The sequence below is a fragment of the Mobula hypostoma genome, chromosome 7 (genome assembly GCF_963921235.1).
Source record: "Mobula hypostoma chromosome 7, sMobHyp1.1, whole genome shotgun sequence".
In the NCBI taxonomy this organism is placed as follows: Eukaryota; Metazoa; Chordata; class Chondrichthyes; order Myliobatiformes; family Myliobatidae; genus Mobula; species Mobula hypostoma.
In genome coordinates this window covers 8,639,487-8,658,901 of record NC_086103.1, presented here as the reverse complement: position 1 = coordinate 8,658,901, position 19,415 = coordinate 8,639,487, and the positions used below count along the sequence as shown (strand labels likewise).

Genomic DNA, 19,415 nt, shown 5'->3' with positions numbered 1-19,415 from the left:
CACTTCTATCAGATTCCTCTTTCTTAAATTGTTTACCTTTTGCACCTACCAGCTCCCAACTTCTCATTTCATTCCCCTGCCCCCACTCATCAACCTTCCCCCTTACATGGATTCACCTATAACCTTCTAGTTTTAACTCCTCCCCTTCGCCCACAGCATCTTATTCTGGTTTCTTTCCCTTACTTTCCAGTCCTGATGAAGGATCTCAGCCCAAAACACCATCTCTATTCATTGTCTGACCTGATGAGCTCCTCCAACATTTTGTGGGTGTTGCTCAGGATTTCCAGCATCAGCAGAATCTCTTGTACTTGTCTGGACAGGATGCTAAATAAAGCTTTTCAATGTACATGTGACAATAGTACACCAATTTTTGCTTGGGAAATTAAAAAAAAGTGAGGTTGTGCTTTCATTATTTGCTAAGATGACACTAACGCACTATGTAAGTCTTCTTACTTACAGTTCCATTGGATGCAGTACCAAGGTTTACTGCACTGGTATCTGGATTGGTTATCGAATGAGGATGGGTTGGCCTGGAGCTAGCTGGATGAAGGAGACGTTAATTGAAACATTAAGACTCCTGAGGTGTCTTAACAGGATGAATTTGGAGAGAGTAACCCACAAAATGCTGGAGGAACTCAGCGGATCAAGCAACATCTATGGAGTGGAATAAACAGTTGATATTTCAAACTGAGACCTGTGTTTTGTGTGCATTCCTCTGGATTTCAAGTAACTGCAGAATTTCATGTTTATAATGTGGAGTGTGTGTTTCCTCTTTTCTCGAATCCAGAACTGAAGACCACTGCTGAAAATGCATGGGGCAATTTTATTTTTCTCTCTTTCAAAAGGTTGTGAATTTTGAAACTTTCTTCACAATGAGTACTGGAGGCAAAGTACTTGAAATAAAAAGGCCAAAGGATGATAAATTCTTATTAGTTATCATGTTCCAAGCATCTGCTTTGACTACCATCCCGACAGACCTATCGTAAGGCGTCCATTGGTCAGGGTCGACCATGATCAGGGTAGGGTAGACCATTGGTCAGGGTAGACCAGGGTCTACATCCTCTCTGTCTAGCTATACAAGCTGCTGCCTCTGTTGCAAGTACGCCCTCTCCAAGCATCTGATGAACTCGAAAGAATGGCAGAGGTGGATACTGTTTGGCACCAGCAGCGTCACAGGAGCTGCCAGTCAGTGTTGAACTCCAAACAGGATGACCTTAGGAACTCCAGCTCTGGATTCTTTCCCTCGGGGTTTACTCCTGACACCTTCCCCATGAGTGGGCACAGTTGCAAGACAGGGGAGGTTCGGGATCAGAGTTTTCCCCAGAATCTTGCCATATGTAATTACTTCAAGGTAGTGGAAAAAATAGAATGTAGAATATAAAAAAGGCGGAGCTTAGGAGGGTTAATGGTGCTTAACGGCAACTCCTTTGCTTGCATCTTTGGAAACAGCTCTATTTCCATCTTTAATATCTCTATTTTTGCCTTTCAGGGTTCTTTTGAAGACCCTGACCTGGAGTTACACGCTGACTACAGTTCTTTGTGGGAATGGGACCCGCTCTCGGGTTTTCACAACTGGCTGTTGTTCGGTGCACTAAGGGCTTGGCCTAAGAGCTCCGCTCGCCTTTGGAGGACTGAGTTTCTGTGGCTCGGGGTGGGGGAGGAATCAGAGGTCGGTGTCTGAGCAGAAGACCAGTGTGTCATGGGAGATGGAATATCTAACGCTGTGTGCCCAGAGACCCAAGATATTTGGGCAGAACTCGGAAAAAGTGACGCAATGGAATTTTAACATCGTAAACCAGCAAGTTGTTTGTTACGTCTCCCCTCTCGCTGTGAAATGGAGACACCTCTTCGTCCCTTATTAGGGAGAGAGAGAGCCTGTGGTATGTCGAATGCCACGTGAACAATGTAGTCTTCGGAGTACTACAAGTCTGAGTTTTTGCTGTTGCCTTGCTCACGCTTGAGAGCCAGATGATGGGTGCTGATGCTATTTTTTTGCCGGTGGTTGGTGCTTGCTGCTGCTTACGCATGGGAGTGAGGGCAGCTGGGAGGGCGGACTTTGGGGTTCTAACTTTTAATTGTCATTCATTCTTTGGGAGCACTCCTCTGGTTTCGTGGATGGTTGCAAAGAAAAAGCATTTAAGGATACATATTGTATACATTTCTCTGACATTGAATTTACCTTTGAAACCTTTGAGTATGTGCAGTGTGGGAAGAGAAAGTGCAAGGTCTATGACAATGTAAATTGAAAGATCAAGACTTCATCTTTTAGTGTCAGAGAGATCCACTGAAGAATCCAATGACAGTGGGATAGAAGTTGTCCTTAAATCTGGTCTTATCTTCTGAAGGGAGAGAGCACAAGAGAGAATGGCTGGGGGTGGGTCCTTGTTCATATTGGCTTCTCTCGCGGTGCAGTGGGAAGTGTCAACAATGTAACTGAGGGGAGGATGGTTAGTGTGTTGTGTTGGTCAGGGCTGGGCGGATTGGACTTGATGAATTCTCAATAAAAGGGAGTAATTGATTATAAGGAGTGCATCGGAATGCAGAGCTAAAATTCCAATTAGATCAGCCATAATCTCATTATACAGTGGAGCAGGCAAAAGAGGCCAAGTAGATTCAGATGCACAAATGAAGCTGAATACTGTGGCACATCATGAGTAACAATCTTTCAACTTCTCCTAATCTAAACTCTGTCCTTGTGCAATACTGACCCATGAGCCATTCTTTAACACTACAGCTTTTTATTCAGATATTCCCATACCCACTGGATCTTATTGTAAAATTAAACACTACTGTCCCTTAAATCATATGATCTCTGGCTAATCATATGATTTTGTAAGTGCCAATTAATGTGACCTTCTGTTGTTAATTCACACTTCAGTGGTAGGAAACTTGTGAGAAGATAAGGCATTCTGTCTTGTATGCTCACAGTTGCCCAATGAAAGACATAAATGAATTCCCCTCTAATTCCTCAGATCCCCTGATAAATTTTAAAACAATATTGAAAACTAAAAAAAAATCAAGCAACAATCTGTGTGAGGACTGATAATGGGCAGAATGGAAGATAATCTCCAAGGTTGAAAATGCAGCAGAGTTTATAAATTGAAATGAAGCAGTTGCTTTGTCAAGATTAACATAGCTAATCCTCCTCTCAAGAAGGAAACATTGAGAAAGACAGAGGGAATCTGCTGAAAGATGTAAGCTACAGAATGAAAATGGCTTGCGTCTGTCAGTCAAAGCAAATAGGAAATTGAAACCGAACCCATAAAAAAGAACAAAACCTCTGCTGTGTGACGTGATCATACATGGTTTTGAGAGACATTTGTAAAAGGCACATGACTGCAGTTTCACAGAACTATTAATACCTAATCTTTAATAAAGCTTTGAAAAGAATAATGTCTTGCAGAAACTCAGGCTAGCTATATGTTAACTGACATATAAAACTACACAGTAAACTTCCAGACAATTTTCCACTAGTAGATTAGTAATATGAGAGCAATGTCTATAGAAATGTCTTACTGCTAAACCAAAGTATGTTTAAGGAATCAATTTCCTCTACATGTTGATGGCAAGGAGAGTTACATAAAATTTAGAGTCTATATACTGACAGCAATACTTGCACGAAATATAAGAAATAAGGTGGATGATCTTGTTGCACTATTATAGTCTGTCGGGTATGATGTTGTGGCCATCACTGAATCGTGGTTGAAGGATGGATGTAGTTGGGACCTGGATGTCCAAGGTTACACATTGTATCAGAGCGATAGGAAAGTAGGCAAAGGGGCTGGTGTGGCTCTGCAGGTAAAGAATGGCACCAAATCAGTAGAAAGCTGTGACATAGGATTGGAACATGTTGAATCCTTGTGGGCTGAATTAAGAAACTGCAAGGGTAAAAGAACCTTGATGGCAATGATATACAAGCCTCCCAACAGCAGCTGGAACATGGACCACATTACAACGGGAGACAGAATGGACATGTCAAAAGGACAATGTTATGATAGTCATAGGAGGTTTTAACATGCAGGTTGATTGGGAAAATCAGGTTTGGTAATGGATCTCAAGAGAACGAGTTTGTTGAATGCCTATGAGATGACTTTTTAGAGCAGTTTGTTGTTGATCCTACTTGGGGATTAGCTATACTGGATTGGGTGCTATGCAATGAACCAGAGGCAATTAGGGAGCTCAAGATAAAAAGAGCCCTAAGGAGCCAGTGATCAAAATAAGATTGAGTTCAACTTAAAATTTGATCAGGAAAAGTCTGATGTGTCAGTATTTCAGTGGAATAAAGAAATTACAGTGGTACGAGATATGAGTTGGCCAAAGTAAACTGGAAGGAGATACTTGCAGGGATGACAGCAGAGCAATAATGGTGTGTGTTTCTGGGAAAAATGAGGAAACACAGATGTATTCCAAACACAGAGAGATTCTCAAATGACAAAACTGTAACACAGTGAATGACAAAGGCAGTCAAAGTTGATGCAAAAGCAAATGAGGGGGCATACAATGAAGCAAAAATGAGCAGGAAGATAGAGGCTTGGGAAGCTTTTAAAAACCTATAGAAAGCAACTAAAAGAATTACTAGGAGGCAGAAGATGAAATATGAAAGCAAACTAGTGAACAATATCAAAATGGACAGTAAAAGCTTTTTCAAGTAAGTAAAAAACAAAAGAGATGAAAGTGGATATAGGACCGCTAGAAAATGAGGCCGGAGAAATAATAAGAAGGGACAAAGAGATGGCAGATAAAGTAAATGAGTATTTTGCTTCAGTCTTCACTGTGGAAGACTCTAGCAGTGTGCCAGGGGTTGAAGCGTGCAAGGGAAGAGAAGTGAGTGCAGTTACGATTACAAGAGAGAAGGTGCTCAAAAAGATAATAGAACTGAGGGTACGTAAGTCACCTAGCCCAGATGAACTGCACTCTAGAGTCCTGAAAGAGGTAATGGTAGAGATTGTGGAGGTATTACTAATGATCCTTCAAAAGTCATTGGACTCTGGCATGGTGCTAGAGGACTGGAAAATTGCACGTCACTCCACTAAGAAAGGAGGAAGGCAACAGAAAGGAAGTTATAGACCATTTAGTCTGACTTGTGGCTGGGAAGGTGTTAGAGCCGATTGTTAAGGATGAGGTTATGGAATACTTAGTGACACAGGACAGCATAGGACAAAGTCAGCAGGGTTTCCTCAAGGCAAAATCTTGCCTGAGGAACTAGTTGGAATTCTTTGAGGAGATTACAAGGAGGACAGATAAAGAGGATGCAGTGTATGTTGTATATTTAGACTTTCAGAAGGCCTTTGACAAGGTGCCACAGGTGAGGCTGCTTACCAATGCATGAACCCATCGTCTTACAGAAAAGTTACTGGCATGGTTAGAGCATTGGCTGACTGGTAAGAGGTAGCGAGTTGGAATAAAAGAATCCTTTCCTGGTTGGTTTCCAGTGACTAGTGGTGTTCTGCAGAGGCTGGTGTTGAGATCGCTTCTTATGATGCAGTATATCAGTGATTTAAATGATGGAACAGATGGCTTTGTTGTCATATTTGCAGATGATACAAAAATTGGTGGAGGGGCAAGTAGTATTGTGGAAACAGGTAGGCTGCAGAAGGACAAGACAGATTAGGAGAATGGGCAAGAAAGAGGCAAAGAAATACAATGTTAGAAAATGCATGGTCATGCACTTTGGCAGAAGAAATAAATGTGCAGACTATTTTCTAAATAGGGAGAAAATCCAAAAATCTGAGATGCAAAGGGTCTTGGGAGTCCTTATGCGGAATACCCTAAAGGTCAAACTGCAGGTTGAGTTGGTTGTGAGGACAGCAAGTGCAATGTCAGCATTCATTTCAAGAGTTCTAGAATACAAGAGCAGGGATGTGATGCTGAGGTTTTATGCTGAATTGAAGTGACTTTATTTCTTACATCCTTCACGTACATGAGGAGTAAAAATCTTTACGTTATTTTTCTGTCTAAATGTGCAATCATAGTAATTTACAATAATATATAATAAATTGAACATTCAATGTAATATAGAGTACACTCAAGTCAGTGTGAGTTAATCAGTCTGATGGAAGAAGCTGTCCCAGAGCCTGTTGGTCCTGGCTTTTATGCTGTGGTACCATTTCCCAGATGGTAGCAGCTGGAATAGATTGTGGTTGGGATGGTTTGGGTCCCCAATGATCCTTCAGGCCCTTTTTACACACCCGTCCTTGTAAATGTCCTGAATCATAGGAAGTTCACAACTACGGATGTGCTGGGCTGTCCACGCCACTCTCTGCAGAGTCCTGTGATTAAGGAAGGTACAGTTCCCACACCAGACAGTGATGCAGCCAGTCAGGATGATCTCAATTGTGCCCCTGTAGAAAGTTATTAGGATTTGGGGGCCCATACCAGACTTCCTCAACCATCTGAGGTGAAAGAGGCGCTGTTGTGCCTTTTTCACCACACAGCTGTTGTGTACAGACCACGAGGTCCTCGGTGATGTTTTATGCCGAGGAACTTGAAGCTGTTTACCCTCTCAACCCCAGATCCATTGATGTCAATAGGGGTTTGCCCATCTCCATTCCTCCTGTAATCCACAACAAGCTCCATTGCGGAAGAAGTTGTTTTTCTGACACCAATGTGTCAGAGAGATGACTTCTTCCTGTAGGTCACCTCGTTATTGTTTGAGATAAGTCCAATCAATGTAGTGTCGTTGGCAAATTTAATTAGCAGATTGGAGCTGTGGGTGGCAATACAGTCATGAGTATACACGGAGTAAAGGAGGGGACTCAGTACACAGCCCTGAGGGACTGGTAAAGCTACTAGGGCACTGGTGAGGCCTTGTCTTGATTACTGTGAACAGTTTTGGGGTCCTCACCTAAGAAAAGATATGCTGGAGTTGGAGAGGGCTCAGAGGAGGTTCACAAGGATGATTCCGCAAATGAAAGGATTATCGTACAAGGAACGTTTGATGGTTCTGTGCTCATTGGAATTTAGAAGAATGAGAGGGCATCTCATTGAGACCTTTCGAATGTTGAAAGGCCGAGGCAGAGTAGATGTGGAAAGGATGTTTCCCATGGTGGGGGAGTCTAGGACGAGAGGGCACAGCCTCAGAAGAGAGGATCGTCCATTTAAAACAGAGATACAGAGAAATTTCATTAGCCAGAGGGTGGTGAATTTGTTGAATTTATTACCACAGGTAGCTGTGGAGGCCAGCTCGTTGGGTGTATTTAAGGCAGAGCTTGATAGGTTCTTGATTGGACAATGCATTAAAGGTTACAGGGAGAGGGCCAGGGAGTTGGGGATGAGGGGGGCAAAAAGGATCAGCCATGATTGAATGCTAGAACAGACTCAATGGGCGAAATGGCCTAATTCTGCTCCTGTGTCTTATGGTCTTACAATGGTGGCATAGACAACTGCTGCTTCATGGTCACAGTTGAAATCAATACTTCTGTCTACCCTTCCTGCTGCCTCAGAAAGCAGCCAAAATAATGAAAGATCCACTCCCACCAGACATCCTCTTCTCCGCGTTCCATCAGGCATTAGATACAAAAGCTTGAAAATACACAGCACCAGGCTCAAGGACAGTAATAAGACACAGGAACGGACCTGTTGTACATTAAGATGAACTCTTCATCTCAGCAGCTTTCTCATTATAGCCCTTGCACATTATTGCTCATCAGCACTATACTTTATCTGTAACTAACTCTCTGTAACATCATATTCTGAATTCAGTTGTTTATTTTCACTTATACTATATAGATGTACTAACGTCTTGAAATCTCTCCGGATTGCGTGCAAAACTGAGTTTTTCCACTGCACCTCAGTACATGTGCCAATGATAAGCCAATTCCATCTAGTCGAGCATCACAGTGAGAGTGCAGGCAACCACCACTACGGTTCATGTGGAGCATTGCCAAGTTCACTGCAACTAGCAAGTGGTTTCCAAAGGAGACACAATCCAGATATCAAACCGCTGAGGACCAATATTATAAGTGAACTGTAACCACTAAATTACAAAGTGGGTGCGGGGGGGGGGGGTGGTGGCAGCTGATGGAAATAGTAAATGTGCAATCTGTTTATTTTAGTTTTGTTTAGAGATACAGCATAGAACAGGCCGTTCCGACCCACCGAGCCACACTGCCCAGCAACTCACTTATTTTAACCTTAGCCTAACCGCAGGACAATTTACAATAACCAGTTAAACTACTAACTGGTGCATCTTTGGAATGGGGGAGGTAAGTGGTGCACCAAGAGGAAACCCACACGTTCACGTGGAGGACAGACCAACTCCATACAGATGGCCGGCAGAATTGAACCTCGACACCCCAAGCAATAATAGCATTGTGCCAACTGCCATGTTACTGCAACAGACATCAAAGTTGCTGGTGAACGCAGCAGGCCAGGCAGCATCTCTAGGAAGAGGTACAGTCAACGTTTCGGTTCGAGACCCTTCGTCAGGACTAACCGAAGGAAGAGCTAGTAAGAGATGGGAGCCACCCACTTTCAAATCTCTTACTAGCTCTTCCTTCAGTTAGTCCTGACGAAGGGTCTCGGCCCGAAACATCGACTGTACCTCTTCCTAGAGATGCTGCGTTCACCAGCAACTTTGATGTGTGTTGCTTGAATTTCCAGCATCTGCAGAATTCCTCGTGTTTGCCATGTTACTGTGGTGCCCCTTCTAAGTGACTGTGCAGAAGATAGCAGAGAACAGGAAAACTGATAGTTTGGGAATACCACATTGATGATGGATACAGCTACCGGTTATTAACTGAACTCTGGCCCTCAGTTTTCAGCAATCTTCCCTCAGACCATAAGATTTTGGAGCAGAATCAGGCCATTTGGCCAATTGAGTCTGCTCCCTGTTGCTGGATTTGATAGCAAGTGATACAACTTATTTCTAAACAGAAAAGATTCTACAGGAGCTGGAATTATAGAGTAACACACAATATGTTGGAAGAACTCAGCAGGTCAGGCAGCATCTATGGAGAGTGATAATCAGTCGATGTGTCAGTCGATCAGCTTTAGTATCACTGACAAATGACTTTGAATGTGTTGTTTTGCATCACCAGCATGGTGCAATATATAAAACTACTATAAATTACAATAAAAGTACATACATACAAAATTAAACTAAATTAAAATTGAACGTCCTGATGAAGGGTTTGTCCCGAAAGGTCATCCATTTACTCCACTCCATACATGCTGTCTGACCTGCTGAGATCCTCTAGCACTCTGTGTGTATTACTCTGAAATAGACTGCTAACCTTGATAACCCATCAACAGATGTTAACATGTGAAAACTACAAAAACGTGTGAGGAGAGAGGTGGATGGGAGGCTTGATAGGTAAAGAACAACTTCACTAACTGAGGAAAAGGACATTTGTAATGGATTAGCCATTGTCCTCAACAGCGAAACAACTGGCTTGAATGCAGAAACCATTTTTGGAGGGCCCACTATTGGTCACACCACTTATGCCTTTCTGAATGAATATTATAACCAGTGAGACGGAGTTCTTAAATCAGTTTTAAACCTAAACTTAATGATCTAATAACTGTATACTCACATATGGAATTAGTTTTCAGGATATTTATTGCCTCCAAAATGAGATTATTTTTACAAATGTGCTTATATCTTACCATCCACTAATAATTTTGATATTGGTATTGGAATTGCGTTATTACTGTCACATTAACCAAGATGCAGTGAAAAGCTTGTCTTGTATACTGCTTGTACAAATCAATCAGTTGGACAGTGCATTGAGCCAGTTATATTGATAGAAACAGCACTAACCCAGATATTTAAACTTGATCTGTCATTTAATTCCATTGTGACAGATTTCCTGACATTCATTCAATTTGCTTCATAATAGAAACATAGAAAATAGGTGCAGGAGTAGGCCATTCAGCCCTTCGAGCCTGCATCGCCATTTATTATGATCATGGCTGATCATCCAACTCAGAACCCTGCACCAGCCTTCCCTCCATACCCCCTGATCCCCATAGCCACAAGGGCCATATCTAATTCCCTCTTTAATATAGCCAATGAACTGGCCTCAACTGTTTTCTGTGGCAGAGAATTCCACGAATTCACCACTCTCTGTGTGAAGAAGTTTTTCCTAATCTCAGTCCTAAAAGGCTTCCCCCTTATCCTCAAATTGTGGCCCCTCGTTCTGGACTTCCCCAACATCGGGAACAATCCCCCTGCATCTAGCCTGTTCAATCCCTTTAGGATTTTATACGTTTCAATCAGATCTCCCCTCAATCTTCTAAATTCCAACGAGTACAAGCCCAGTTCATCCAGTCTTTCTTCATATGAAAGTCCTGCCATCCCAGGAATCAATCTGGTGAACCTTCTTTGTACTCCCTCTATGGCAAGGATGCCTTTCCTCAGATTAGGGGACCAAAACTGCACACAATACTCCAAGTGTGGTCTCACCAAGGCCTTGTACAACTGCAGTAGTACCTCCCTGCTCCTGTACTCGAATCCTCTCGCTATAAATGCCAGCATACCATTCGCCTTTTTCACCGCCTGCTGTATCTGCATGCCCACTTTCAATGACTGGTGTATAATGACATCCAGGTCTCGTTGCACCTCCCCTTTTCCTAATCGGCCACCATTCAGATAATAATCTGTTTTCCTATTTTTGCCACCAAAGTGGATAACTTCACATTTATCCACATTAAATTGCATCTGCCATGAATTTGCCCACTCACCCAACCTATCCAAGTCACCCTGCATCCTCTTAGCATCCTCCTCACAGCTAACACTGCCGCCCAGCTTCATGTCATCCGCAAACTTGGAGATGCTGCATTTAATTCCCTCATCCAAGTCATTAATATATATTGTAAACAACTGAGGTCGCAGCACTGAGCCTTGCGGTACCCCACTAGTCACTGCCTGCCATTCTGAAAAGGTCCCGTTTATTCCCACTCTTTGCTTCCTGTCTGCTAACCAATTCTCTATCCACATCAATACCTTACCCCCAATACCGTGTGCTTTAAGTTTGCACACTAATCTCCTGTGTGGGACCTTGTCAAAAGCCTTTTGAAAATCCAAATATACCACATCCACTGGTTCTCCCCTATCCACTCTACTAGTTACATCCTCAAAAAATTCTATGAGATTCGTCAGACATGATTTTCCTTTCACAAATCCATGCTGACTTTGTCCGATCATTTCACTGCTTTCCAAGCGTGCTGTTATCACATCCTTGATAACTGACTCCAGCAGTTTCCCCACCACCGACATTAGGCTAACCCTTCTATAATTCCCTGGTTTCTCTCTCCCTCCTTTTTTAAAAAGTGGGGTTACATCAGCCACCCTCCAATCCTCAGGAACTAGTCCAGAATCTAACGAGTTTTGAAAAATTATCACTAATGCATCCACTATTTCTTGGGCTACTTCCTTAAGCACTCTGGGATGCAGACCATCTGGCCCTGGGGATTTATCTGCCTTTAATCCCTTCAATTTACCTAACACCACTTCCGTACTAACATGTATTTCGCTCAGTTCCTCCATCTCACTGGACCCTCTGTCCCCTACTATTTCTGGAAGATTATTTATGTCCTCCTTAGTGAAGGCAGAACCAGAGTAATTATTCAATTGGTCTGCCATGTCCTTGCTCCCCAATATATATTAATAACCTTACCTGAGGTTGCATGACACTGGAACCAGAGGTCATGGGTTAAAGGTGAAAGGTGAAATGCTTAAGGGGAACACGTGAGGGGGTATCACTTCATTCAGAGGGTGGTGAGTGTGGAATGAACTGCCAGCAGAAACGGTGGATGTGGATTCGATTACAACATTTAAGATAAATTTGGATAGGTACATGGATGGAAGGGGTATGGTCAGCTCTGGTCCAGGTGCAGGTTGACAGGACTAGACAGATTAATAGCTTGACACGGACTGAAGTGCCTGTTTCATTGATGAGATGTTCTTTGACTTCTAATAAGAATCTATTGATTAATGTCTGAAAAGCAACAATTCCCACAAGTCTTTTTCTGGGTGAGCTAAAATGTAATTCAGATTTCTACAACATACTTTTTATTTTACCATCACATATCCTGTTTCAGTCAATTATCTTGCCTGACCCATCTTCCTGCATTTCCCAAAATAGCCAAGTACAGTACTTCTCTAAAGAAACACACAAAATACTGATAGAACTCAGCAGGTCATGCAGCATCCATGGAAACGAATAAACAGCTGACATCTTGGGCTGTGACTGATCCTTCTTCAGGACTGGAAAGGAAGTGGGAAGACACTAGAATAAGGTGGGTAAGGAGGATAGCTGGAAGCTGATAGGTGAAGCCAGATGGGTAGGAAAGGTAAAGGGCTGGAGAGGAAGGAATCTGATAGGAGCATAGGTGAAGGGGGGGGGGCGGTTGGGAGGGGACTCAGAGGGAGGTGACGAGCAGGTGAGAAGAGGTAAAAGGCCAGAGTGGGGAATAGAAGAGGAGGAGATGGGGAGGGAATTTTTTTTTTAAACTGGTAGGAGAAATCAGTATTCATGCCATTAATTTGGAGACTACCCAGATAGAATATAAGGTATAGCTCACTCACCCTGAGGGTGACCTCATGGTGGCACAACAGGAGGCCATGGACCAACATGTCAGAACGGGAATGGGAATTAAAATGTTTGGCCAGCAGGAAATTCCACTATTGGTGGATGGAGCGTAGGTACCTGATGAAGCATTCCCCCGCCCCCCGAATTTATGCCGGGTCTCACCAACGTAGAGGAGGCTGCATCAGGAGCACTGGACACTCTCTAGTTAGTACTTCTGTAGTTCTAACCGAACAAATCATTTTTCTTTTTAGATGCCTGTGATCAACCACTGAGAACTGGAAAGCTGGCACACTATTGCACCACTCAGAAGAGTTTACAAAGAGCATGTTATGTACTATATTAAGTGAATTACCTCATCTTTCAGCTTATTAATTTCGCTCTGCAGTTTCTTGTTATCAGTGTCCACCTCGGTTTTATCAGTTTCCAGAATCTGCAGTTTTGTTTGAAGTTCTGAAAGCTTTGATTCAAAATCACTCTCCTTCTTCCTGATCTCCACTTGAAGTTCATGTCGAGTGGTCAGCTCCGAATCAAGCTGTTGGAAAAAATAATTGCAAGAACACTCAATGGCCACTTTATTAGGCACACCTACTCATTAATACAAATATCTGATCAGCCAATCATGTGGCAGCAACTCAATGCAGAAAGCATGCAGACATGGTTCAAGAGGTTCAGTTGTTGTGAAGAATAAACATCAGAATGGGGAGAAGAAATTTGATCTAAGTGACTTTGACTATGGAATGATTGTTGGTACCATTCGGGTGATTGAGTACCTCAAACTGCTGATCTTCTGGGATTTTCACACACAGCAATCTCCAGAGTTTACAGTGAATGGTGTGAGGACAAAAAACACATCCAGAGAGCAACACTTCTGTGAGTGAAAATGTCTTGTTCATGACAGAGGTCAGAGGAGAAAGGCCAAACTGGTTCAAGCTGATAGGAAAGGTACGATAACTCAAGTATCTACATGTAACAATAGTGGTGTGCAGAAGGGCATCCCTGCACACACAACACATTGAACCTTGATGTGGATTAACCAATTTCCCCCGGGATCAATAAAGTACGACTATGACTATGATGGGTTACAGCAGAAGCATAAGGACATGTACACAGAGGCCACTATATTAGATACAGGACGTACCAAATAAAGTGGCCACTGAGTGTATATACAAATTAGGTAGCAGAGAAATTTATCATTTTAATGATGATTTTCAAAAAGTTAAATGATTAAGGGCCATTAAGATTGCAATGCAAGGAGCAGTGATGAAAAAGAAGAAAGATGATTTAATGGGTATTAACATGAAAGTCTGTCCGTTCTACTAGTCACTATTTTGGGTTAATTCAGGCATAACTGTTCATTCCTGTTAACATGAGGATGTTCAGTAAAGCTCTACGGAAAACAAAAATATAGTGACTGTTACAGGCCAGGAAAGTTGGAGTTTTCATCCAAGCTGTTCGAGGGCATGAGCCAGGACCAAAATTTATAATAAGACACAGCACCCTTGAGCCATAAAAACGGTAAAGAACAGGATAAAATGGTGGTTAACAACTATCCAAGATAGCAGATCGTGGGAAGAGCAAATGGACTGGACTCTACTGAAGCATTCCAATGAACAAAGAGACTCTCATTTTAGAACATCAGAAACCAGGTGGTATGAATGGAACAGAACTCTTGAGTTTATCAATGAAGGGGAAAATAAAGTGAGAAAGTAAATGAGCTGGGAAAATATTCCTCATCTTGGAAATCAAGATGTAGTGAGAGTGTGGAATGAGCTGCCAGCAGAAGTGGTGGATGTGTACTTAATTTCAACATTTAAGAGGAGTTTGGATAAGTACATGGAGAGAAGGGATATGGAAGGCTATGGTCCAAGAGCAGGGCAATTGGACTGGACAGAAAAACAGTTTGGTATGGACTAGATGGGCTGAAGGGCCTGCTTCTGTGAGTAGTGTTTTATGACTCATTGACAAGCTGTCAGAAAATAGGTGTTCAAGAGATGCAAGTTATAGAACGGTACCAACTAAAGATGTGAGTGGAAAATAAAAAGATGAGACAAAATCAAATTATTCAGGACATACTGTATATTGTGAAATATGTGAAAACAACATAAAAATTACGAGATTACAAAAACAAATAGTGCAAAAGGAAGGGAGAAACAGAAAAGATGGGAAAAAGAAAGATAGATAAGCATTAAAAGCATTTGGGAATTTTAACAAAAACCTAGCTGATACAAATTTTTCATTAATGAAAACATGACAATGTAAATGTGTTATTATCTATTCTGATTTGCTTTGGTTCATTACATATTTTCCTCAAAATATGCAGCAAAGCTGCTCATTATGATGTTAGCCACTCTAGTAGCAGTCACATCATTTTCCTATATCATTCCAATGAGGTCAATTCAAGTATGTCCAATTCAATTAAGCCAATTCACAAATAATTTTCCAGTTGACATTTAGATTTTGGCCAGTTTCTCCATATCACACATTCAATAATGCTCACATCTCATGCCGTTTTAATTCTAATGGCGATGACTGCTTTCATGTCCTGTCGCTCTATTTGGAGGACAGGATAACCTTAACATAAATTACTGCTGAGGCTGCATCAGTGTTTACTGAGCTGGGGAGAAAGCAAAAAGTACAGGTAACAACAGCAATGATCCTGAGCAGAATCAATTTTCCTTAGATATAGCTAAAGCACAAGGAAATATTGCAAAACTGCTGCAGAAAATAGTGGCCAATCCAACAAGTATCAATTAAAATAAGTGCCACAACATACACTCAGTGGCCACTTTATTAGGTATATCTCTAAACCTGCTCCTTAATGCAAATATCTAATCAGCCAATCATGTGGCAGCAAGTTAATGCATAAAAGCATGCAGACATGCTCATGACATTCAGTTGTTGTTCAGACCAAACACCAGAATGGGGAAGAAGTATGATGTAACTGACTTTGACCGTGGAATGATTGTTGGTGTCAGATAGTGTTATTTGTTAAAAGGGCAAAGGGACGATTAAAGGCATCATATAGTGCGATCAATATTAAAACTCATGAAAATAAAAGGTCACCGGAAACATGTAGACAAAATTGGCTAGACAAAACTGAACAGAAAACAATGAGCAAATTTGTCTCCGGGGATAGAGAGAGAGAGATTGAGAAAGAGATGAGAGGGGTCAGAAATGGGCCAGGAGAATTTAAGGGCAAGTTGGAGGCAAAGTTGATGAAACTGATGAGCTCAGATGGGTGTACAAAACAGCACTGATGCAGTCAATGTAGTGCAGAAAAAGTTGTGGATCACTACCAGGGAGGCTTGGAACATGGACTGTTCCACATAGCCAACAAAAAGGAATGTCTAGCTGGGACCTACGCTGGTGCCCATGGCTACTCCTTGAGTTTGGATAAAGTGGGAGGAGCCTAAGGAGAAATTGTTGAGGGTGAGGACCAGTTCTTCCAAGCAGAGGAGGTTGGTGGTGATGGGAAACTGGTTGAGTTTTTTTTGTACAGAAAGAAGTGGAGAGCTTTGAGGCTTTCTTGATGGGGGAATAGAAGTGTACGGGGACTGGACATCCATGGTGAAAATGAGGTGGCCAGTGGCAGGGAATTGAAAGTTAAGGAGATTGAGAGCACATGAAGCATTGTGGGATGTCAGTGGGAAGGGACTGAACCAAGGGGGAATAGAATGGAGTTGAGGTATCGAGACACAAGTTCAGTTGGGTGGGAGCAAGCAGAAACAATGGCCCTACTTGGACAGTCAGGGTTGTGGATCTTCAGTTGGAGGTAGAAACAAGCAGTGTGGGGTTAGGGAACTACCAGTTTGGTGGCAGTGGATGAGAGATCTCCAAATTATTGAGGTTAGTAGTGGTGCGGGAGATAGTGGCCTGATATGCAGAGTGGGGTCCTTTTCAAGGGGCAGATTAAAAGGTGTCCAGGAGTTGCCACCTGGCCTCAAAAAGGTAGAGGTCAGTCTGTCACGCTACAATAACACTCTTTTTGCCTGTAAGTTTGATAGTAAGGTTGGGATTGGTGTGAAGAGTGTTGTGCAGTGCATTCAGAAGGGGGTAAGGTGTGAGGAAGAGAGAGAAGTGTTGAAGTCAAGCCGGTTGATGTCTTAGCAGCAATTCAAGATGAAATGATCCAGAGCAGGCAGATAACTGTAAGGGAGTGCCCAAAAGGAGAAAGAGGGCTGGAGACAGAAGGGGTCATCAGTGGAGGGTGGAATTACTGATCCTGTATAACTTACATACTAGTGGCTTGTAAGGAAAGATAGGTGAACTTTGTAGATGAAATAAAACTCAAAGAAAAGCAGTATCAGATCTTAGCAGAACACAGATGATCTGCTACTTTGGGTTAACACACATCATGGAGAAGGATAGAGAAGCTGGTGAATTCAGACACGAGAATAGTGAGACAGACTGCAGATGCTGGAATCTGAGGCAAAATACAAAATGCTGGAGGAACTCAGTAGGTCAGGCAAATGTCAATCCACTCTTTAAGAAAGGAAGGAGGCAGCAGAAAGGATATTATAGGGCAGTTAGCCTGACCCCAGTGGTTGGGAAGATATTGAAGTTAATTGTTAAGGATGAGGTGATGGAGTACTTGGTGACACAGGACAAGATAGGACAAAATCAGCATGGGTTCCTTAAGGGAAAGTCTTGCCTGACAAACCTGGTGGAATTCATTGAGGAGATTGCGTGTAGGATAGATTAAGGATGCAGTGGATGTTGCATATTTGGATTTTCAGAAGGCCTTTGACAAGGTGCCACAAGTTAATTTGCAGGTTGAGTCAGTGGTGAGGAAGGTAAATGCAATGTTAGCATTCATTTCAAGAGGTCTGGAATATAAGAGAGTAGGGATGTGATGCTGAGGCTTTACAAGGCACTGGTGAGGCCCCAGCTTGAGTGTTGTGAACTGTTTTGGTCTCCTTATCCAAGAAAAGTTGTGCTGACATTGGAGAGGGTTCAGAGGAGGTTCAAAATGATGATTCCAGAATGAAAGGATTATACAGGGCCCAGACGGCTCTGGGCCTGTTCTCACTGGAATGTAGAAGGATGAAGGGGGATCTGATTGAAATCTACTGAATGCTGAAAGGCCTAGACAGAGTAGATGTGGAAAGGATATTTCTCATGATGTGAGAGTCTAGATTAGGGCACAGCCTCAGGATAGAGGGGTATCCATTTAAAACAAAGATGTGGAAAAAGTTCTTTAGCCAGAGGGTGGTAAATTTGAGGAGTTTGGGTGTATTTAAGGCAGAGATTGATAGGTTCTTGATCGGCCACAGCATCAAAGGATACAGGGAGAAGGCTGGGGAGAGGGGCTGTGGAGGAGAAAAAATAAAGGATCAGCCATGACTGAATGGCACAGCAGACTCAATGGGCTAAAAGGCCTAATTCTGCATCTATGTCTTGTGCTCTTATGGAATATTGTGCACAATTCTGGTCACTTGGGTATAGGAAAGATGTAATAAGCTGGAAAGGGCACAGAAATGATTCATCAGGATGATACCACCTTGTGTTGTTAGGAGAGAATGATTTTTTTTCATCCTCTACATGACATTATATAGGTAGATAAAACAGAAAGGAACATAGATTATGCTTACAACTTTTAAAAGACATTTCAATGGACAGGAAATATTTCGAGACGTAGGCCAACTGCAGACAACTAGAGCTGGCTCAGATAGGCATCTTGGTCAGCATGGACAAGATGGGCCAAAGGGCCTGTTTCATACGAAGCAACTCTGACTCTTTGAAAAATAAAATTCTTATAGAAAAGGGCAGCACACTGACACAACTAGCAAAACAGTTGCCTCAGCTATTTGAGTGGGGTTCAATCCTGTTGTCCATTGCTGTCAGCGTGGAGTTCACGCATTCTCCCTGTCACCATTTAGGGTTCCCCAATTTTATTTATTTATTGAGAAACAGTGTGGTACAGGCCCTCTCAGCCCACTGAGCCATGCTGCCCAGCAACCCACTGATATTTAATCCCAGCCTAATCACAGGACAATTTACAATGACCAATTAACCTACAAACTGGCACATCTTTGGATTGTGGGAGAAACTGAACTATCTGGAGTAAACCCAACAGCACATGTGAAGGACGTTTTCTTACAGAGAATGCCGGGATTGAACTCTGACGCCCTGACCTGTAATAGTATTGTGCTAACTGCCATGCTACAGTAGCACCCTCCTCTTACATCCTAAATACATACAAGTTGGCAGGTTAGATGACCATGAGAAATTGCCCTAGGGTGTAGGTGAGTGACAGAATCATGCAGTAATGGGAAAAAATAAAACAGAGTTAGCATTAGTGTAGTATTACCTTTAAAAGATGCTAAAAGTGAGCTAATGAGCATGTACGAGAGAAGGGATAATACATGTATTAGTGTGGAGAGGAGAGAGTCATCTATTTCTTTTTTGCTCTGTTACTGACAGTGCTCCCAGATAGCTCATGGTTTATGTTAAAACCTCCAGAGACTACTGTGACACAGCTACAATGAAGTGTCCAATTCCAGGCTTTAAAATTTTAAGACAGAATGCTTTTTAGTGTGCATAGAAAAGTCCTCTTTTTAAAATTTAGAATGGGTCCAGAGTGAAAGATTAGAGTTAATTAGAAAGGCTTGAGATCCCTGGCTTATTCTCCATTGTCTCCAGAAGGATAAGGAGATTTGGCAAAAATAGTTCTAAACAATTCCGGGACAATAAACAATGACTAAAGGGTCAGCAACCACAAAAGATGACCAGCAAAGAACCAAAGATGTCAGGGTCAGAGGTGAACAGGATGGCACTACTTCCACTTATAGAGAGGATATTACTTAAGATAATTGGCTGTAAGACAGCAGGTCTATTACTCTACCACCCACCAAGTGAATGAGATCTAAAAACCTACAGACT

At 42.3% G+C, this 19,415-nt stretch overlaps 1 protein-coding gene across 2 annotated transcripts in view; it reads right to left on the bottom strand.

The window, feature by feature from the left end:
* The window catches only part of LOC134349119 (protein diaphanous homolog 1-like), a 247,017-nt gene that overhangs the window by 32,247 nt on the left and 195,355 nt on the right, over positions 1-19,415 (bottom strand). For both annotated transcript variants that reach the window (XM_063053005.1, XM_063053006.1), the window contains one exon: positions 12,886-13,065. In XM_063053005.1, coding sequence (XP_062909075.1) covers positions 12,886-13,065 — 180 coding nt within the window. The remainder of the gene's footprint in view (positions 1-12,885; positions 13,066-19,415) is intronic.